Below are 23916 nucleotides of genomic sequence, written 5' to 3' on the forward strand. Positions count from 1 at the left end.
GTTCGGGTGGCATATTGGTCCCCTTTAAGTTAAAAAGAAGTGGCAATTGTTTTTGACAAAACTTGTTACGATAATTAATGAAGCTAAGATCATGATCCAGTCAGTTGAATAATACGGACACATTTCTTACTGGATACTTTCTAATTCACTTCTGCCTTGGAGGCTTTGTATTAGTAATATGGTTCTTGTTTATATTGACACATTTTAGACTGCAATACTGTTTAATTAAGGACACTTATTACATATGTCTAGCTTGTGTTCTATTGTGTGCCTAGCTGTTGTGTAGCTGCTAGCTCTTAGTAGCCTATAGCCTACCAAGTTTACCTTTTGTAATTAACTTGACTAAAATACAAGAAAATACTAATCTTGTGTCCTTATTGGAGGACACTTAGATATTTTCCACTTTTGCATAAGTAAATGTGCTGTAGGACTGCTTGTATTGGAATGTTTACAAGCAAGCCAGTATCTTTCAATACTGTTTTTTGCTATCGAACCAATATCTCATATCAATATTGGATTGGGTCACTTCTAGTTAAATTATAATTTATATATATTTCACACTAGCTATGTGCACATAGACAAAATTAATTGGATTAACAGCCTAACCGGACACAAATGCTTCATATAAACACGCCATTCGTAATACTCTTACCCAATCACACACGTTCGGAACAAAATTTAATGTCAATAGTCATTCAAATTGGACCACATGTAACACTTTTCCCTAATTTCGGGACAAAATTATCCGTATTGCGCATGTCTTCGACATCAGCTATACTTTGGTGGTGGAGGGGGGACCAAATTCAACATGTACAGAAGTAGTGTTACATACTGATGTTTGTTGTTCTAAAACAGAGACAAGCAAAAACAAAAGTATGATCCGGAGTGTCATGTAACAATAAAAGGAGTGATCTAGTTGTCGTCTCAAAAAATTGTTCAATTCACGACTTTACAACTACTCCAAATCCTAACTGCCAGCCTCAGGCACGTACACAGACTGTCATAACATTACGATGCGCAGCAAACCGTACATATCACAAATGGAGGGCAAAGAAGAGCTCCATTTCGAAAAGAGAGGTAAAACAAAAGTAGCAAACACAAGAAAAAATTTAAAAATAAATTACGTGACAATGCCTGACAAGCAGAAATGCACAGAGCCATGTTTGTTTAAAACGGAAGTCACTGCTCCTGCTTCTTCTACTTCCGTAATGGTATGTGTTGCGCATGTCAAAACCAAGTATTCTGATTTAAAGTGTGATGCATGAAAACGCTCTTCGTAATTGGATAATTTTTTTCAGTGTGCATGTAAACACTAACATTCTATTCCGAATTGTGATCAGATTAAATATTTTTTGCCCATGTACTTGTGGCTGTTTTTTGCATGTAAAAGTATAATTATTTGCTGTAAAATGTGTTAATATTTTTGGGAGTCTGGACCGCATTAATTGCCGTTATATTATTTTTTGGAGAAATATGTATTTGGATATCCAATTATTCGGTTTTTGCCTTTTGTAATTGATTACCAACAAAAATCGAGGCACCAATGTATTGTTAGAATGCACATGAATAAGTTTGATGAAAATGTGTTTTTGTTTTCCTGAAATCTTTGTTCTTTGTTTTATTCTGGTTACAATCATGATCAACAAACTCAAAGAAAAACAAAATCATGTAAAAATGTTCAAGTAAAATTATAGTCATCTGCTACCTGTCCTGTATTCACTTGGTAATAACTCAATACCAAAAATGTGTATTATCGCCCACTTCTCCTGCCCATATCAGAGCTGTAACATTAAAAGAGACATGCAATGTTTTTCACAGAGTAAAACAGTTCCGGTGTAAAATACCCCAAGATTCAATAATTACAGTCTATTGATAAGCCTTGTTCAGAACGGTGACCCATGTTGACCCCACAAAAAGACTTCATTTCCAGGGTAGGCCTTCAGCTCGTAACGCAATCAATCAGAGACATTCAATCATTGACAAACTTTCCAAATTCTTGTTCTCTTCTTCATCTCAGCTGGAAAATGAATCCAACAGGAAGCAATATCAACTTCTCTGTTTATGACTATGCGTTTATGGAGCCAATTCCTCTTTGATCTTCATTGACAGACAAACGGGCTTTTGAACCTTCAGTGAAAAGTCCACGACTGGACATCCTTGTGTAATACAGCCCAGGGAGATGATGTCTACGTGTGGAGAGAAATACCTCCCTAGGTTTTGTGTTGTCACTCCTCCGCTGGCTTCAATCAGCAGAGCTGGAAATCTTTGCTTGAGGGCAGCAGCTGCAGCATGGAGCTCCTGTAGAAGTTGATGTTCATTTTACCAAACAATGCAATAAGTAACAGTCATGATATTTTGTATACCTCTGGCTGGACGTTATCCAGCATAACAATGTCTGCTCCTGCAATGGCCGCCTCTATGCCCTCCTCAATAGAGCAGCACTCCACTTCAATCTTGCTGCTAAAACCACATACTGACCGGGCAGCTTTCACTGCCTGGACATCAAAAGGAATGAAATATCACTTGAAATATAACTTATGTAGGTAAATGTATAGTTTTATACACTTTACACTAGGAGTGGGCGGGTTTATCCAAATATCAATACTGTAGTATTATTGGTACTATTTAGGGCTGGAAAAGTTATTGCTAATTTACTTTAATGGCACTATATTTTCTGGATTATCGTGCGTGTGTCATGTTTGACCCTCAGTCCACACCATAGCAGGGACACACACGCACCAGCAGCCACAAGTGGGAACAAACACAGAGAAGTAATGGACCAAGAAGACCACACATTGAATAGTGAGGCTGGCCCAACAACAGCGAAACTATCCGCATCTGCCGCAGCCACTAGCCGATTCACCCCAGGAGCGAGTCGTGATCACAATAACAAATCGTGTCCCAAATGACAATTCCTGGCAGATAGCTGCTAACAATGGATTAAATACAATTGTGACGGTTAATATTTGAATTATTTGTAAACCGTAGTAGCCTTAGTATAAAATAAAAGTATCATATCCTCACTCAATGCTAAAGCTGCAACTACTGAAGTGGGTGAATACAATAAGTCATTTTTAATTGACACCGGTTTGTAACCAGTGTGGTTTTCGTCCTGGTCGTGGAACTGTGGACCAGCTCTATACTTTCGGCAGGGTCCTTGAGGGTGCATGGGAGTTTGGCCATCCAGTCTACATGTGCTTTGTGGACTTGGAGAGGGCATTCAATCATGTCCCTCGGGAAGTCCTCAGAGAGTATGGGGTATCGGACTAGCTGAGTGTGGCAGTTTGCTCCCTGTACGATCAGTGTCAGAGCTTAGTCCGCATTGTCGGCAGTAAGTCGGACACGTTTCCAATGAGGGTTGGACACCGCCCTGGCTGTCCTTTGTCACCGATTCTGTTTATAACTTTCATGGACAGAATTTTTAGGCGCAGTCAAGGCGTTGAGGGGTTCCGGTTTAATGGCCGCAGGATTATCTCTCTGCTTTTTGCAGATGATGTGGTCCTGATGGCTTCATCTGGCCAGGATCTTCAGCTCTCACTGGATCGGTTCGTAGCAGAGTGTGAAGCGACCGGGATGAGAATCAGCACCTCCAAGTCCAAGTTCATGGTTCTCGCCCGGAAAAGGGTGGAGTGCCATCTCCGGGTTGGGGAGGAGACCCTGCCCCCAGTGAAGTGGTTTAAGTAAATAGGAGTCTTGTTCTCGAGTGAAGGAAGAGTGGACTGCAAGATCGACAGGCAGATTTGTGCGGCGTATTTAGGAATGCGGACGCTGTATCGATCCGTTGTGGTGAAGAAGGAGCTGAGCCGGAAGCAAAGTTCTCAATTTACCGGTCGATCTACGTTCCCATCCTCACCTGGGGTCATGAGCTTTGGGTCATGACCAAAAGGACAAGATCACAGGTACAAGCGGCCGAAATGAGTGTCCTCCGCCGGGCTCTCCCTTAGAGATAGGGTGAGAAGCTCTGCCATCCGGGAGGAGCTCAAAGTAAAGCCGCTGCTCCTCCACATTGAGAGAAGCCAGATGAAGTGGTTTGGGCATCTGGTCAGGATGCCACCCAAACGCCTCCCTAGGGAGGTGTTTAGGGCACGTCCAACCGGTAGGAGGCCACAGGGAAGATCCAGGACTCGTTGGGAAGACTATGCCTCCCGGCTAGCTTGGGAACGCTTCAGGATCCCCCGGGAAGAACTGGACGAAGTGGCTGGGGAGAGAGAAGTCTGGGCTTCCCTGTTTAGGCTGCTGCCCCCGCGACCTGACCTCAGATAAGCAGAGGAAGATGGACGGATGGATGGATCAGTTTGTAAAAATGCATGTTCACTTTGATATGAAAGGAGCTTTGGTTTTTTTTGGCAAATTATTGTTTGAAAACCCAAATTAAATTAACCTCAATTGTATTCATTAAAGCAATAAAAGGCTGAAATCCAAACAGGGTGAATACTTTCGCATGTCACTGTATTGATATACAGTATTGTTGTTGTCGGATGCAGGAGGGTTTTTGGAGACAAACAAAACCAAAATAAGTAAAAGAGAGCCACTAGTAGTTTTTGCTATTGCTTGCTTATTTTGCAATAAATGAAAATAAAAAGAGACTAAGAAACAACTGCATTATTTTATCCATTTCGACATTGTCTTAAATTGTTACCTTCACCAGAAGGTTATGTAGTTGTCGCCATTGGTTTTGTTTGGTTACTAAGTTAGTTAACAAAAAAAGCAAATTGTTATAGATAGTTTAAGGGAAACTTTCAGGAAATGGGATAAGGAACAAGTGATATGATTTTTGGCTTGATCCAGATCTTTCCTCCTTCGTTACCAAACGTTTACGTAACCATTGTTTTGTAGGTAAAACAGGTAAAAGTTGCAATACATAGTTGAGATTGTCCCTTGTCGGATGGATTTTGTGACATAAATGTTAAAAACTAGTATTTTACTTTTTAAACTACAAACCATCTCGATACGCTGCTGTTGAAATAAAAATAAAACGACTTTCAGTGCATTGAAAATATAATGAAAACATGGGTGATTTTCAAATAGGATTTGTTAACACTTTATCTTGTTTTCCCTAACCGTGTTATACATTTAAACTGTAAGAAGACATAAGAGGACCACACGTGTAGCATGCTTACCTCTGTTATGCTTCCTGAAGTCCAGACATGGTTGTCCTTTAGCATGACCATTCCACTCAGGTCCATCCTGTGCATGGACACAGCGCCCACCAGCATGGCATACTTCTCCACAATGCGGAAACCAGGGGTTGTTTTACGAGTGCCCGCCACTTCTCCATGCCATCCCCATGCTGTTGCCATTTTGCGGAGTTGAGAGCATCGAGTGGCGATCCCTGAGGCGCGGGCCAGGCAATTCAGAGCTGGCCTTTCACCCAGGAGGAGACATCTGGCTGGACCTCGTACCACAGCAGTAAGCGTGACAGGATCTGGACCTAAAATGAACACATCTCAGATGTAACTGAGACATAACAGGATTGTTATGCTTTTGCCTACATACTGGGGGAATATGTTGCTTGTTTGGATTCATATTTTTCTGTTCTGTTTCATGTTTATCTTACCAAATACAACGTATTATTTAATTCTTATACCAATAGTACTATACGTATATTAATTATTCACAAATTAGTCAGTTTTATTTATATTTTAAATTTGTTCTTCCGTGTTTTTGTTACACCACAGGTGAGGGAAGTCCTGTTGTGGGTTTGTCTGGCATACTTCCTGTCTTATGTTGAAAATCTAATCTTCCTCTCATTTCAGGCCACTTGCCCTTCCTCCTGTGTCACAGGTCTGATGTCTCTGCTGAATGCCTGATTGTGCCCACCTAGTGTCACCCTCCCTCATGTGTATTCAGTCCTCATCTTCCCCTGTCTTGTTGCTAGAGTATATCGTCTCGTCGTGTACCGCCAGCCGTCTTCCACAGTCATGTCAAGTCGGTAAGTATTGCCTTGATTTATTCTTTGATTTCTCGGAACCCTCTGAAGAAAAGTGTTTTGATTTGCTGAAGTTTTTGGTCAGTTTTTGTTTGAGCTCATTTCATAGTGCTCTGCTTTCTTTTTTCTCTCCTCTTGAAGCGCATTAATTTGTAGATTGTTCTTAGCTTTTTAAAGAGTAGTTTCTATTTATAGCGTTTTGTCTCTTCCTTTTCGTGAGAAATTTTCCTTTTGTGTAGTATATCATAGATTGTTGTTTTTGTTATTAGATCAGTGTAAATTTTGCTCCTGTCTTTTTTCCTCTCTCTGGAGTGATTTTCTGTTGTTTTACGCCCTGTGGTACATTTACTTTTTACTCTAGTGCAGTGGTTCTCAACCTTTTTTCAGTGATGTACCCCCTGTGAACATTTTTTTAATTCAAGTACCCCCTAATCAGAGCAAAACATTTTTGGTTGAAAAAAACAGATAAAGAAGTAAAATACAGCACTATGTCATCAGTTTCTGATTTATTAAATTGTATAACAGTGCAAATTATTGCTCATTTGTAGTGGTCTTACTTGAACTATTTAGGGAAAAAAGATATAAAAATAACTAAAAACTTTTTGAAAAATGAACAAGTGATTCAATTATAAATAAAGATTTCTACACATAGAAGTAATCATCAACTTAAAGTGCCCTCTTTGGGGATTGTAATAAAAATCCATCAGGATTCGTGAACATTTCTTCACAAAAAAAAAAAATCTTTATTATCAATTTTTATGGAACATGTCCACAAAAAAATCTAGCTGTATACACTGAATATTGCATTGTTGCATTTCTTTTCACAGTTTATGAACTTACATCATATTTTGTTGAAGTAATATTCAATAAATATATTTGTACAGGATTTTTTAATTGTTGCTATTTTTAGATTTTTTTTTTTAAATCTCACGTACCCCTTGGCATACCTTCAAGTACCCCCAGGGGTACGCGTAACCCCATTTGAGAACCACTGCTCTAGTGTATCAAGTATAGACTTTGTAGCCATTTGTTTATTCACTCTGTCTGAAGAGAGTTCATAGAAAACAGCAGAATGAAAGCCTGCATCAATCGTTTCCCGTCTGCAACGGAGTCCTCATTCTTGCCAAGTCCTAACAGTTTTAGAGTGATTGTAATCCCAATCAACAAATTAAAGGCAAATAAATCACAAAATCATTCAAGAATCTTACAAATGAATAGTTTCTTTAATACCACGGCATATAATTATTTACTTGGTATGGGATCGGCAAAAAAAATTTGCATTATCACCCCCCTATCACCCACACTACAGTTGGATCTTTTTTTTGAAAATAAAAATAGTGATTTAATCATTCTGGTATTGACCATATACTGATATTACTCCTGGTGTCGAATCCACAATTTTTTGGATCGAATCGCTCTTCCATTTTGTGTCGTGTACTGACTGTCACAATGCTGACACACAAACGTGCTGTTATATTATCCTATCTCGATCTCTTTATAGTCAAATTGCAAATTGCATGTTAAGAGCTGCTTACTTTGTGCTGTAAAGTGGTTCCATCCACACTTATTTCTTGCTGTTGTTTCTAGGGAGCTTAGTGGCTATCTCAGGTTTGATTGATTGATTGAAACTTTTATTAGTAGATTGCACAGTACAGTAAATATTCCGTACAATTGACCACTAAATGGTAACACCCGAATAAGTTTTTCAACTTGTTTAAGTCGGGGTCCACGGATATCAATTCATGGTACAAATATATACAGTACTATCAGCATAATACAGTCATCACACAAGGGAGGGGACGTTGGTTTGGTTGATATCAGCACTTCAATCATCAACAATTGCATCATCTGAGAAATGGACATAGAAACCGTGTAGGTCTGAGTTTGTAGGATATGGATAACAAGCATTTAACATAGTGAGTTCAGAAAGCATAAGAACAAGTATGTACATTTAATTATATAGATTTGATTATTTACAATCTGAGGAGGTGGGATGTGGAGAGGGGAGAGTGTTAGTCTGGGATTGAAGTTCCCTGTAGGTGTTCTTTTAGTGGGGTTTTGAAGGAGGATAGAGATGCACTTTATTTTACACCTGTTGGGAGTGCATTCCATATTGATGTGGCATAGACGGTGAATGAGTTAAGACCTTTGTTGGATCGGAATCTGGTTTTAACGTGGTTTGTGGAGCTCCCTCTGGTGTTGTGGTTATGGTGGTCATTTACGTTATGGAAGTAGCTTGACATGTACGGCGCCTTGACGGGCTGCGGCTACAGACGCTCATGGTAGAAAGAGAACATTTGGCAAAAATACCGGACTAATCTGCAAATTTCATGGCTGGCTTACAGCGTGGACACTCCGTGATCACTTACGACCGTCAGACTATTCTGGATGTGGATAGATCAGGCCATTTTGGACTGAAAGATGCGTGTACGTTGGACCACCTCGCTAGCATGGGAATACTTCGCCGGCTACATCCGGCGGCCTTTGACGCAGCGGAGTATAGTACCAGCAGGGATCGTCTATGGAAGACACGTAAGCGGTGTGATCGAAAGCTGAAGCGCGGATGCCGAGCGGGGCTAACAACAAAGCAAAAGGCTAATCCCCACAGAACACCGCTTCCTTCCATCCTGAAGCTGGATTTAAATGGAAGACGCAAGCCTGCTAGTCTGGGTGAGGAGTCAGTTAGGTTAGAACAAGTTTTTTCTGCTATGACTGTGTCAGAGTTGGACATGCGTTCTACTGAGGTGGCAAATTATGTTGCGTTCATTTTAACGCAGCACCAAGCAGACAATCGGAAAATTCCTGTCATATCAATTCCTAAATAGGGTCGTAATTATTTTAAGTGCACTACGCATAATAAACGCTACATTATTAATATCGCTACTATGGATAATTTGATCAAAAGCTCCTTAAAACAGCCCACTACCTACAGTATAATATGGGCTTTTTTAAACATAAGATCATTGTCTCCCAAAACGTTATTAGTTAATGCGGTCATTAGAGAGAACAATCTTAACATCATCGGTCTCAGCGAAACCTGGCTTAAAGCAGACAAGTGTTTTGCACTAATTGAGGCATATCCTCCTAGCTATACGAATGTGCATATTGCCCGTCCCCTTAAAAGGGGTGTGGGGGTTGCAGTAATATACAATGAAAACTTTAACCTTAGTCCTAACCTAAATAATAAATATAAATCTTTTGAGGTGCTTACTATGAGGTCTGTCAAACCGCTGCCTCTATACATTGCTGTTATCTACCGCCCCCCAGGGCCCTATTCGGACTTTATCAATGAATTCTCAGAGTTCGTTGCTGATCGAGTGACGCATGCCAATAGTGTAATTATAATGGGGGACTTTAATATCCGGGGTTTCCCACACATTCATTTATTTGTTGGGGCCCGCCACGAAAGAATTACGGCCGCCACAAATGAAAATAAAATAATAATAATAAAAAATAAAATAAAATAAATAAATGGGTTTTTTTGTGGGTTTTTTTCCGCTTTTGATTCACTCGACCGCTCATAAAAGCAATGGGACTCTGTCTGTGAATGGAGCTTGTAGTTACATATTGTATAAATATGTAAATATTATATAAATATGTATATAAATATGTACATAAAGTGTTGTAATTATATTCCAACTCCACGTTCTTCTTGGTCATCGCCGCCACCGCTGCCTCCTAACCAACCCACCCTCCCGCCACCCGACCACACCACCACAAATAGATGCCTGACCCGTGGGAAACACTGATATCCATATGAATACCCCATTGGACCCACCGTGCGTGGCGCTCCAGACTATAATTGATAGCTGTGGTCTTACACAAATAATAAATGAACCCACGCATCGCAACGGTAATGCGATAGACCTAGTGCTTGTCAGGGATATCACCGTTTCCAAAGTTATGATACTCCCGTATACTAAAGTAATGTCTGATCATTACCTTATAAAATTTGAGGTTCAGACTCATTTTCGGCAAGCTAATAATAATAATAACTGATATAACAGCCGCAACATTAATGCTGCTACAACGACAACTCTTGCTGGCCTAGTGCCCTCGGTAATGGCACCATTCTCAAAGTATGTGGGCTCTATTGATAACCTCACTAACAACTTTAACTACGCCCTGCGCGAAACCATTGATAGTATAGCACCGCTGAAGTTAAAAATGGCTCCAAAAAGGCGTACCCCGTGGTTTACAGAAGAAACTAGAGCTCAGAAATTATCATGTAGAAAGCTGGAACGCAAATGGCGCGACTAAACTTGAGATTTAACATCAAGCATGGAGTGATAGTTTGATAACTTATAAACACATGCTTGCCTTAGCTAAAGCTAAATATTACTCAAATCTCATCCGCCTCAATAAAAACAATCCATCCATCCATCCATCCATCATCTTCCGCTTATCCGAGGTCGGGTCGCGGGGGCAGCAGCCTAAGCAGGGAAGCCCAGACTTCCCTATCTCCAGCCACTTCGTCTAGCTCTTCCCGGGGGATCCCGAGGCGTTCCCAGGCCAGCCGGGAGACATAGTCTTCCCAACGTGTCCTGGGTCTTCCCCGTGGCCTCCTACCAGCTGGACGTGCCCTAAACACATCCCTAAGGAGGCGTTCGGGTGGCATCCTGACCAGATGCCCGAACCACCTCATCTGGCTCCTCTCGATGTGGAGGAGCAGCGGCTTTAAGTTGAGCTCCTCCCGGATGGCAGAGCTTCTCACCCTATCTCTAAGGGAGAGCCCCGCCACCCGGCGGAGGAAACTCATTTCGGCCGCTTGTACCCGTGATCTTATCCTTTCGGTCATGACCCAAAGCTCATGACCATAGGTGAGGATGGGAACGTAGATCGACCGGTAAATTGAGAGCTTTGCCTTCCGGCTCAGCTCCTTCTTCACCACAACGGATCGATACAACGTCCGCATTACTGAAGACGCCGCACCGATCCGCCTGTCGATCTCACGATCCACTCTTCCCCCACTCGTGAACAAGACTCCTAGGTACTTGAACTCCTCCACTTGGGGCAGGGTCTCCTCCCCAACCCGGAGATGGCACTCCACCCTTTTCCGGGCGAGAACCATGGACTCGGACTTGGAGGTGCTGATTCTCATTCCGGTCGCTTCACACTCGGCTGCGAACCGAAGATCCCGGCCAGATGAAGCCATCAGGACTACATCATCTGCAAAAAGCAGAGACCTAATCCCGTGGCCACCAAACCGGAACCCCTCAACGCCTTGGCTGCGCCTAGAAATTCTGTCCATAAAAGTTATGAACAGAATCGGTGACAAAGGACAGCCTTGGCGGAGTCCAACCCTCACTGGAAACGTGTCCGACTTACTGCCAGCAATGCGGACCAAGCTCTGACACTGATCATACAGGGAGCGGACTGCCACAATAAGACAGTCCGATACCCCATACTCTCTGAGCACTCCCCACAGGACTTCCCGAGGGACACGGTCAAATGCCTTCTCCAAGTCCACAAAGCACATGTAGACTGGTTGGGCAAACTCCCATGCACCCTCAAGAACCCTGCCGAGAGTATAGAGCTGGTCCACAGTTCCACGACCAGGACGAAAACCACACTGTTCCTCCTGAATCCGAGGTTCGACTATCCGGCGAAGCCTCCTCTCCAGTACACCTGAATAAACCTTACCGGGAAGGCTGAGGAGTGTGATCCCACGATAGTTGGAACACACCCTCCGGTCCCCCTTCTTAAAGAGAGGGACCACCACCCCGGTCTGCCAATCCAGAGGTACCGCCCCCGATGTCCACGCGATGCTGCAGAGTCTTGTCAACCAAGACAGCCCCACAGCATCCAGAGCCTTAAGGAACTCCGGGCGGATCTCATCCACCCCCGGGGCCTTGCCGCCGAGGAGCTTTTTAACTACCTCAGCGACCTCAGCCCCAGAAATAGGAGAGTCCACTACAGATTCCCCAGGCACCGCTTCCTCAAAGAAAGACGTGTTGGTGGGATTGAGGAGGTCTTCGAAGTATTCCCTCCACCGATCCACAACATCCGCAGTCGAAGTCAGCAGAACACCATCCGCACCATAGTGCACTGCTTCCCCTTCCTGAGGCGCCGTATGGTGGTCCAGAATCGCTTCGAAGCCGTCCGGAAGTCGTTTTCCATGGCTTCGCCGAACTCTTCCCATGTCCGAGTTTTTGCCTCCGCGACCGCTAAAGCTGCACACCGCTTGGCCCGTCGGTACCCGTCCACTGCCTCCGGAGTCCTATGAGCCAAAAGAACCCGATAGGACTCCTAAAAACAATCCTAAATTTGTATTTAGTACGGTAGCATTGCTAACCCAACAAGGGACTCCTTCCTGTAGCTCCATCCACTCGGCAGATGACTTTATGAAATTCTTTAATAAGAAAATTGAACTCATTAGAAAGGAGATTAAAGACATGCGTCCCAGCTACAACTGGGTTCTAATAAAACATATACGACTGTATATACGGCAGACACTGCCCTCCAAAATAGTTTCTCTCGTTTTGATGAAATAACATTAGAAGAATTGTTACAACGTGTAAATGGAATAAAACAAACAAAATGTTTACTTGACCCGCTTCCTGGGAAACTTATCAAAGAGCTCTTTGTATTATTAGGTCCATCACTGCTAAATATTATAAACTTATCACTTTCCTCTGGCACTGTTCCCCTAGCATTCAAAAAAGCGGTTATTCATCCTCTCCTTAAAAGACCTAACCTCGATCCTGACCTCATGGTGTCTCACCTTCCCTTTATTTAATAAATCCTTGAAAAAAATTGTTGCAGAGCAGCTAAATGAAAACTTAGCGTCTAACAATCTATGTGAAACCTTTCAATCCGGTTTCAGGGCAAATCACTCTACAAAAATGACTAATGATCTATTGCTAACGATGGATTCTGATGCGTCATTTATGTTGCTGCTCCTCGATCTTAGCGCTGCTTTCGATAACGTTGGTAATAATATTTTATTAGAGCGTACAAAACACGAATTGGTATGTCAGACTTAGCACTGTCTTGGTTTAACTCCTATTACTGACATGATGCAGTGCGTCTTTCATAACAATGTGACCTCGGACTATGTTAAGGTAACGTGTGGAGTTCCCCAGGGTTCGGTCCTTGGCCCTGCACTCTTCAGCATCTACATGCTGCCGCTAGGTGATATCATACGCAAATACGGTGTTAGCTTTCTAGCTTCTGTAGCCGAGGATCGGACCGCCAAGTGCCCTGCCTTCGGCTGCCGCCCAGTTCACATCGCACCCGACCTCTATGGTCCCTGCTATGGGTGGTGAGCTCATTGGAGGGTGGACCCACGTTGCCACCAGGCGCTCGCCATCGGGCCCTGGTGACCCGCGTCCGGGCGAGGGAAATCTGGGTCCTTTTCTTATTTTATTCATGGAGGTCTTCGAGCTGCTCTTTGTCTGATCCGATCCGTTGTAGTGAAGAAGGAGCTGAGCCGGAAGGCAAAGCTCTCAATTTACCGGTCGATCTACGTTCCCACCCTCATCTATGGTCATGAGCTTTGGGTCATAACCGAAAGGATAAGATCACAGGTACAAGCGGCCGAAATGAGTTTCCTCCGCCATGTGGCGGGGCTCTCCCTTAGAGATAGGGTGAGAAGCTCTGCCATCCGGGAGGAACTCAAAGTAAAGTCGCTGCTCCTCCACATCGAGAGGAGCCAGATGAGATGGACCGCTCGCTCGGCTGGTGACATCTCTGCGCTGCTGATCCGCCTCCGCTTGGGATGGTTTCCTGTTGGCTCCACTATGGACGGGACTCTTGCTACTGTTTGGATCGACTTTGGACTGGACTCTCACGGTTGTGCTGGAACCACTAAGATTGAACTTTCACAGTATCATATTAGACCCGCTCGACATCCTTTGCTTTGCCCCCTGGGTCTGTTTTAACTGTACCGGAGTGTCAAACAAATTTTGGTGGATATCGCTTGCAGGTGGTGGAGTAGCTTCCTTACACAAACGCCTCACACAAGCAATGAAATATATATTTTGACGCCGCATTAAGCACTGAATCATATGTTTGATGTTGCCGTATTGAATGTGGCAGGAGTGAATGGAGATGAGTCATGAGCTGCATGGAATTGTACCAACTGGTTTACAGTCTGAGTCAGATCTCATGGGAATACCTTAATCAGGTAAGACTGAACAAATACTTTTGATTAAATGTGGCTATATTAACATTTTATACATTTTTGATGACCGTGTAAGAATGGGTAAAAACATTTTTTAAAAAGACATTAAGGTACTACTTTATGAAGCGATAAGGCCAATATGGTGCATCACAACAGCAAAGCCAACCCGCTCAATGAGGCATCTACACACAGTGCATTTGGAAAGTATTGACAGCGCTTCACTTGTTCCACATCTTGTTATGTAACAACCTTATTCCAAAATATAATAAAAATAATCTTTGTTCTCAAAATTCTACACACAAAACCCCATAACAACAATGTAAAACTTTTTTTTTTAATTGTAAATTTATCAGAAATAAAAAAATATCCCATAAGTATTCACAAATTTTGCTCAATACTTTGTTGACGCACGTTTGGCAGCAATTACTGCCTCTAGTCTTTTTAAAAAAGAAGCATTTTGGCAAACTTTTTCCAAAGAAATTGCTTTTGTCTAACTACTATACCATACAGGCATGATTGGTGGTTTGTTGCAGAGATGGTTGTCCTTCTGGAATATTCTACCCTTTCCACAGAGGAATGCTGTAGTTCTGACAGAGTGACCATCACCGTCACCTCCCTGAATAAACTAGGATAAATGCAGCAATCTAAAGAGACATACTGGATGAAGACCAACGCTTCCCATCCAACCATACGGAGCTTGAGAGGTGATGCAAAGAGGAATGGGTGAAACTACTCTAAGATAGGTGTGCCAAGCTTGTAGCATTGTATTCAAAAAGGCATGAGGCTGTAATTGCTGGCAAAAGTGCATTATGACAGTATTGAGCAAAAGCTGTGAATACTTATCTACATGTGATTTATTTTTATTTATCCATCCATCCATTTCCTACCGCTGGAGCTTATCTCAGCTGCACATACATTTCCAAAATAAAAAATATAGATATTTTTTAAATTGTTATTATAGGATATTGTGTAAATAATTTTGAGAACAAAATGTATTTGATTTTGGAATAAGGCTTTAAGGATAGGCTCCAGCACCCCTGCTGCCCAAGAGGGACAAGCAGTAGAAAATAAATGGATGGGCATAAGAAAAATGTGGAAACAAAAGTTACGCTACCATCTAGTGGACGGATTTGGAAGGCAAGTTAATCATCCATCCATTTTCTACCGCTTGTACCTTTTGGGGTCACAGGGGGTCGCTGGAGTCTATCTCAACTGCATTCGGGCAGCCAAGGCGTAGTGACTTGATTGTGAGCTGGGGTGAGGCGATAATGGCAAATCTTAAAATACAGAATAAATAACAGCACCAAATTCATCAGTGGTGGTCCAAAGGTAAATGTCATAAACCACCACAAATAAATGAATATATGGGAAACCCTAGTGAATCTTCAGCTTATTGATTGATTGAGACTTTTATTTACTCAGTGGGTAACAGCTTGTCTGTAAAAATACTGTTTTGGTTGTGACTTACTCCGCATCCTTGAAGCCTGTTATAGCATTTACAACCCATTGTGTATTAGGGGTGCAACGGTAGAGGTAACCCACAGTTTGGTCCTAATTTGTGTTTTTGTCTAATTTTTGGTACGCTTTTTGTGTTTAAGTAGACAAAACTTTTTTTTCTACCAAAGATGTCTCTTTTATTCCTGTTATTAAAAACTGCTTTTTGCATTAAAAAAATGTATATATATCACTGGTGTACTGAATACTATAAGAATTTTTTTAAAGGTGTCATATTATGTTTTTTTTAACATTCAAAACACTTATTTGTGGTCCACATAACATGTAATGGGGGTTATTTAGTCAAAATGTTGCATAGATTGTTTTACAGACCGCCGTTTTGTGGGCGGTATGATTTACCTGCCTCCTCCTCAATTGTGTATTCCCCGTAAGCCATGTTGTAGTTTTTGGCATTTCCATGTTGAATCTACTGGCCGATATAAGTTACAACTATATGCTAATTTGTATTAAAAATGGAAACAGCGTAGGATGCATGACAGTGCATGTACTGTACGAGTCAGTCTGTCCCATAACATGATAGAGAAAAAAAAGAAACTTACTGACTACATAGGCCTACAATGGCAGATTCCCACAAAGCTCTTCGGGTAAACCTTTAGATATCAGCTGACGTTACCAATTGGAAAAACGTTGCAGATTGGGCAAATTTCAAACTGCTCGTTTGGAGTAAGATTTTAAAAAAACAGACTGTTTTATTAATATCTCTGCCATGGCTCATTATTTTATCTAAAATGTCCAAATACACACTTTTTTTTTTACTAATAGTTAAGAACAGTTAGTTTTGCACAATAAGTACCCATAGTTATGGAATAAAACCCTTTCCAATGATAAATTGCCCCTTATTCTTTGACCCTTGTGTACACAAAGGCTTCTAATCAGTGGTTTGGCAGCAGTAGACGCCATCATCTTATATGTAATGAAACAACATTAAAGTGAAACTGCACTTTTTGGAATTTTGCCTATGATTCACAATCTTTATGCAAGACAAGAAAACAAGCTTTTCTTCCCACATGCATTCTAACTAGTAAATGTGATCAAACTTCATATACAGCCTATGAGTTGATTAAGGGGGAAAGGGGCGTTGCACGGGACAGGCAGGCGGACCGGACAGGGAACGGGCTGGGTGGGTTTACAAAACAGTGTAATTTGGCCTGTCGCCACCATCATGTCTCCGTTTCATCGCTGCCTGGGGGGCAACAGACTACAGACTGTGGTGAAGTAGGCCGGCTTTGTCGCGTGAAGAAGCCTACAGTTTTTGGTTGTGTCCTATGCTGAATGCCAATATGCGATATATATCTCGATATTTTTTCCATAAAGTAAAAGCAAAACAGTCATAGTTACCTGAGTCATTATTTTTGACTTAGTAAATATTGACTTACTAAGACAAAATAATGACTAAGTAAAATTAATGACCTACTGCACATAAGCGTTTGCAATAAGCGTTTGAAAAAAAAGGTGGGGCCACATGCTGACATATGCTCAACTCCATCCATCCATTTTCTACCGCTTATTCCCTTTTTTGGGGTCGCGGGGGGCGCTGGTGCCTATCTCAGCTACAATTGGGCGGAAGGCGGGGTACACCCTGGACAAGTCGCCAACTCATCGCAGGGCCAACACAGATAGACAGACAACATTCACACTCACATTCACACACTAGGGCCAATTTAGTGTTGCCAATCAACCTATCCCCAGATGCATGTCTTTGGAAGTGGGAGGTAGCCGGAGTACCCGGAGGGAACCCACGCATTCACGGGGAGAACATGCAAACTCCACACAGAAAGTTTTCGAGCCTGGATTTGAACCCAGGACTGCAGGAAATTCGTATTGTGAGGCAGACGCACTAACCCCTCTGCCACCGTGAAGGCCCATATGCTCAACTCATCATGCTTAATTTTTTACAGCATTTGGGAAGCCTGTAGTTGATTTTAATTATGTAAATGTTATAGTTTTATCAACATGTGATACATCTGCTACATTACTAATGATTAATGTAGCTATAGCTGAAAAAAAATAGTACAATAGCAATAAGAGAGACTATTCATCACCATGGAGTTCATGTAGGCTTTATGATGCAGTTATATTATTATATCAACCATCAGAGACAGAAAATCTTCATTTGACATGATGTTCTTTTCTGCTGCATCAACACAGAAAAATATAAAGTGAAATAACTTAATTGTTAACTGTAGGTCAATAATGCTTGTCTTTCTCTCAGACAGACAGGGCTTTGCTGTCCGTAACACACATACACACACACACACACACACACACACACACACACACACACACCGCAAAATGAGCTAATGTTACGCTAAAAGCTAATTAGCTTCCATCTCAAGGACTGCGAGCGAGCTGAGTTGCCACTTATATTTCTAGAACCTCAACGTGCTCATAGTAATGTTACTAATAGTTGACTGAGAGGTGTTTATTATCATTTGAATCCATTGTAAGTGGATTTTAATTTACATTTATTTACGAGTTAGAATGCATTTAAAAAATGTACATCCATTGTCATGTCTTTCATAATGATTGTAAATGATATGTATAATTTCAACAAAAAAAAGTACAGTTGCCTTTTAAAGTACAGTTTGAATTTGAGGTAGTACAGAATACCAATGTGTACCAGCATGAAACAGGTTCAACGATCATTTCAGGATCAGGGTTTTCCCACAAATTGTGGATAAAAACTTATTTTGTGGGGAAATGCGAGGAAAATTGAGAAAAAAGAGAAACATTTACATCAGCACAAAGTGTTGCCACGCAAACCCCAAAAGAAAATGTTGAAAATCAAAACTACATTTCCTGCAATAGGGTACATTTCTACACTATATTTTAAAATTAAATTCATTCCAATCTACCGACCTGTTTTTGCTGTCTTTTTGACACTTACATGTCCCATGTAATTTACCACACAATTTACTTGAAACAGTGTTTAGATCATTTACAAACTCAGTTTCCATATGAGTTGGGATATTGTGTTGGATGTAAATATAAACGGAATACAATGATTTGCAAATCATTTTCAACCCATATTCAGTTGAATATGCTACAAAGACAACATATTTGATGTTCAAACTGATAAACATTTTTTTTTTGCAAATAATCATTAACTTTAGAATTTGGTGGCAGCAACACGTGACAAATAAGTTGGGAAAGGTGGCAATAAATACTGATAAAGTTTAGGAATGCTCATCAAACACTTATTTGGAACATCCTACAGGTGTGCAGGCTAATTGGGAACAGGTGGGTCCCATGATTGGGTATAAAAACAGCTTCCCAAAAAATGCTCAGTCTTTCACAATAAAGGATGGGGCGAGGTACACCCCTTTGTCCACAACTGTGTGAGCAAATAGTCAAACAGTTTAAGAACAACGTTTCTCAAGGTGCAATTGCAAGAAATTGAGGGATTTCAACGTCCACGGTCTATAACATCATCAAAACGTTCCGAGAATCTGGAGAAATCACTCCACGTAAGCGGCATGGTCGTAAACCAACATTGAATGACCGTGACCTTCGATCCCTCAGACATTTATCAACAAAATCATTTATCAACAAAATCCAGAAATGTCGCCGGCTTCTCTGGGCCCGAGATCATCTAAGATGGACTGATGCAAAGTGGAAAAGTGTTCTGTGGTCGACGAGTCCACATTTCAAATTGTTTTAGGAAATATTCGACATCGTGTCATCCGGACCAAAGGCAAAGCGAACTATCCAGACTGTTATGGACGCAAAGTTCGAAAGCCAGCATCTGTGATGGTATGAAGGCATGGGTAACTTACACATTTGTGAAGGCTCCATTAATGCTGAAAAGTACATACAGGTTTTGGAACAACATATGCTGCCATCTAAGCACTGTCTTTTTCATGGACGCCCCTGCTTATTTCAGCAAGACAATGCCAAGCCACATTCAGCCCGTGTTACAACAGCGTGGCTTCATAAAAAAGAATGCGGGTACTTTCCTGGCCAGCCTGCAGTCCAGACCTGTCTCCCATCGAAAATGTGTGGGGCATTATGAAGCGTAAAATACGACAGCGGAGAACCCGGATTGTTGAACAACTAAAGTTCTACATAAAACAAGAATGGGAAAGCATTCAACTTTCAAAGCTTCAAAAATTAGTTTCCTCAGTTCCCAAAAGGTTTATTGAGTGTTGTTAAAAGAAAGGGTGTTGTAACACAGTGGTGAACATGACCTTTCCCAACTACCTTGGCACGTGTTGCAGCCACGAAATTCTAAGTTAATTAATATTGGCAAAAAAAATAAGGTTTATGAGTTTGAATATCAAATATCTTGTCTTTGTAGTACATTCAATTGAATATGGGTTGAAAAAGGATTTGCAAATCATTGTATTCCGTTTATGTTTACATACAACACAATTTCCAAACTCATATGGAAACGGGGTTTGTACTAACATTATTATCATTGAAAAAATGTAATTTAAAATTATATAACATGCATGCAAAGAACTCAGAAAACATTTCCCATTGGGCAACCCTGTCCTGTAGACAAGCCCCCTCGGGTAATATACATCTATTGTAACCTTTGTTTACAATCTGTAACGTCAAGAATCTACCTTCTCACTGGTTAGTATTAAATACTGGTTCCAAACTAATTGTAATCACCTAAATATGATAAGCAGCAAAGCGGATTGCCTCTAACGTTGTGGCTTGGAGAGCGAACGGTGGCGAAAACAAGCTCGCTCTGTGGTTCTCTAACTAGCGAGCTTGTTTTGGTGCTCCTGATTGTCAACCCCGTCCTGCAACTCAATTTAGGCAAGAGGAACAGCGAGTACCTTGCGGCTGAGGCAAGTGTTCAACAAATTTTGTTCAGATCCTATTTTTTATTGATATTTCATTAAAAAAAAAAACACTGAAGTTAAATTTTTCACACAAAATAAAAGCGCAGATTAATGCACACATTTTACGTGTGTGTTGGGGTAAAAAAAAAACTCAAAGGTGTTTTTAGTACATATTCTATGAGGGATTGAATTTTAAAAAAACCTACAAAAATGTGATTAAAACATATTCAAATATGTTTTTAAATGATTTTGATTAACTTAGTAGATACATTAAATCTCCAAGTCTGGCCGAAAGTTCAATCACAATTTGCACCTGCGAGTCCGCATTGTGGGCAGAATACGTTCAGGTAACATGATGCTGTCTCTTGAGTGGTGCGTTCCACAGATTTGAATGAAACTTCTTTAAAGAGGTGTCTTTCAAATTATCTGCTTGTGCGTGACAAAAACCTTTGCTTTTTTATTTTGTACAATGTGAGGAGTGAAGAAAGCATGGGTAAAGGGACAACGGTACATTATGACGTTGGGAGGGCTTTTCGTCACTCGCACGAGAAAGCGCTCTCACACGCGCACTGCAAAATGAATTGTACCGTTTAAGGGTGTAACGGTACACAAAAATTGGGGTTCGGTACGTACTTCAGTTTAGAGGTCACAGTTCGGTTCATTTTCGGTACAGTAAGAAAACAACAAAATATAAATGTTTTGGTTATTTATTTACCAAAATTGTAAACAATGGCTTTATCCTTTTAACATTGGGAACACTATAATAATTCTGCCCACGTTAATCCATATTAAACTGCCTCAAGTTGTTGCTTTGAATAAATAAAATGACAAAACCTTTCTTCTACATATAAAAAGTGCAACATTTAAAAGTTTCAAGTCAACTCATCATGCTTAATTTATTACAGCATTTGGGAAGCTTGGAGTTGACTTTTATTATGTAAATGATATATTTTTATCAACATGTGATAGCAGGTACCCTGCCATTCAAAACCAGGCTGCTACATTACTAATGGTTAATGTAACTATAGCTGAAAAAATTGTACAATAGCAATAGGAGAGACTATTGATCCCTGATCAATGAAATAACAGACAGATAGGGCTTTGCTGCCCCTAACACACACAAACGCACACACACTCCACACACACACGCACGCACGCACGCACGCACGCACGCACACGCACACACACACACACACACACACACACACACACACACACACACACACACACACACACACACACACACACACACACACACACACACACACACACACAGCAAAATGAGCTAACGTTACACTAAAAGCTAATTAGCCTTCATCTCAAGCCAGAACTGCGAGCGAGCTGAGCTGCAGTTTAAGTTTCTAGAAGGTCAACGGGCTCATAGTGATGTTGGTAGTAGTTGTGACTGGGAAGTGTTTTTTATAATTTGGGGAGAGTACGCTGTCCGCTGCTCCCCTGCTAAACCCATATCTGCTCGACGCTGAAGCATTGACTCCATGCGCTCTGATTACGCACTGCTGATTGGCTGTTACATCGCTCTGAATACGCACTGCTGATTGGCTTTGTATGTAACCAATCAGATGGTTGTGTGGGTGGGTCAATGCTGGGTGCTGTGTAGGAGACAGAGGCAGAAAGCAGAGCAGCTTGTGAAAACATTTGCTTACAAACTCGTTCGGTACACCCGCGTGCCGAATCGAAACCCCCATACCATAACGGTTCAATACAAATACACGTACCGTTACACCCCTAGTACAGTTGCATCCCTAGTGTGTGTCAACTTTGCATTTTTATATCCAGTACATCTGATAAGATACAAAACTGACCAACTTCATCTCCATCCTGGTAAAACCAATCCACAGTGCAGCCGACCTCAGTGAACACTGCTGTGAAGAACGGACTTCCTGCCAAGATGCTGTGTGGGCTTTTACACAGCAACCTGGCCTCAACTTCCTGAGAGCCCACACACACGCCTGCTGGATCAAAGTTCGGCGTGTCCTCTTCAAGCCACTGCTTTGCCATGCGAGTCAGAGTGTGAGGGGGGATTGAATGAGCGGGAGCGTGTTTGGATGGAGTCATCCTGTACAAAATCACAAAACAAAGATTTTACACCATGGCCCACTGACACAGAAACACAAAGTCTTTGAAGATTATTTTTTTACTGTGTATTAATAGGGCTGTATGCTATTCGACTACACTTTCAGAATGCTAAGAACCCTTCACCATTATTCCTATTTTGTATCTAATGTCAATGCAAGGCTGGACGTTGGATAATATTGCCATAAATACAATCATAGGTTAATACATTAAAACTCAAGCAATATAAAAACTAGTCCAACATCTTCGACAGAGCTGCCACTGATGTTCTATTGACTCAGCGTGACAATTTTTTCCAATTGTTTAAAATAACGGTAATTTTTGTTCATTCTGTCTAATGAAGTGCGCTGAAAGCAGGCGAGCATTATTTTGCTAGTATAATGTCTACATTGTGTGCATGGCAGGGTTACAAACATTTAAGTAGCCTGCTTAACATCCAAAAGTAGGGATGGGTGATATGATCCATCCATCCATCCATTTTCTACCACTTATTCCCGTCAGGGTCGCGGGGGGTGCTGTAGCCTTTCTCAGCTACAATCGGGCAGGAGGCGGGGTACACCCTGGACAAGTCGCCCCCTCATCACAGGGCCAACACAGATAGACTGACAACATTCACACTAGGGCTAGACGATATAGCGCGGGTTTGTCTCTGTGCGATAAAGAAAATTACTATATCGTGATATTCGAGTATAGTTTCTCACGCAGTTGCTTTTACAAACCCCCTTTCCATATGAGTTGGGAAATTGTGTTAGATGTAAATATTAACGGAATACAATGATTTGCAAATCATTTCCAACCCATATTCAGTTTAATATGTTACAAAGACAACATATTTGATGTTCAAACTGATAAACACTTTTTTTTTGCAAATAATCATTGACTTTAGAATTTGATGCCCGCAACACGTGACAAAGAAGTTGGGAAAGGTGGCAATAAATACTGATAAAGCTGAGGAATTCTCATCAAACATTTATTTGGAACATCCCACAGGTGTGCAGGCTAATTGGGAACAGGTGGGTGCCATGATTCGGTATAAAAGCAGCTTCCGTGAAATGCTCAGTCATTCACAAACAAGGATTGGGAAACGGTCACCGCTTTGTGAAAAAATGCGTGAGCAAATTGTCAAACAGTTTAAGAAAAACATTTCTCAATGGGCTATTGCAAGAAATTTAAGAATTTCTCAATCTACGGTCCGTAATACCATCAAAAGGTTCAGAGAATCTAGAGAAATCACTGCACGTACGCGATGATATAACGGAGCTTTGTTCCCTCAGGCGGTAATGCATCAAAAAGCGACAACAGTGTGTAAAGGATATCACCACATGGGCTCGGGAACACTTCAGAAAACCACTGTCAGTAACTACAGTCTGTCGCTACATCTGTAAGTGCAAGTTGAAACTACTATGCAAAGCCAAAGCCATTTATCAACGACACCCAGAAACGCCGCCGGCTTCGCTGGG

The 23916-nt window shown here is 41.5% G+C and overlaps 1 protein-coding gene across 2 annotated transcripts in view; it reads right to left on the minus strand.

Annotated features, from left to right (window-relative positions):
- Positions 1–661: 661 nt before the first annotated feature.
- The window catches only part of LOC133557658 (nicotinate-nucleotide pyrophosphorylase [carboxylating]-like), a 34806-nt gene continuing 11551 nt past the window's right edge, over positions 662–23916 (minus strand). For both annotated transcript variants that reach the window (XM_061908342.1, XM_061908333.1), the window contains exons 2-5: positions 22186–22439; positions 5121–5431; positions 2364–2495; positions 662–2298 (exon numbers count right to left, since the gene is read on the minus strand). In XM_061908342.1, the coding sequence (XP_061764326.1) occupies positions 2074–2298; positions 2364–2495; positions 5121–5431; positions 22186–22438 (921 nt within the window). In that variant the 5' untranslated portion in view covers position 22439 and the 3' untranslated portion in view covers positions 662–2073. The remainder of the gene's footprint in view (positions 2299–2363; positions 2496–5120; positions 5432–22185; positions 22440–23916) is intronic.

The sequence above is a fragment of the Nerophis ophidion genome, linkage group LG01, assembly GCF_033978795.1.
Source record: "Nerophis ophidion isolate RoL-2023_Sa linkage group LG01, RoL_Noph_v1.0, whole genome shotgun sequence".
NCBI lineage: Eukaryota > Metazoa > Chordata > Actinopteri > Syngnathiformes > Syngnathidae > Nerophis > Nerophis ophidion.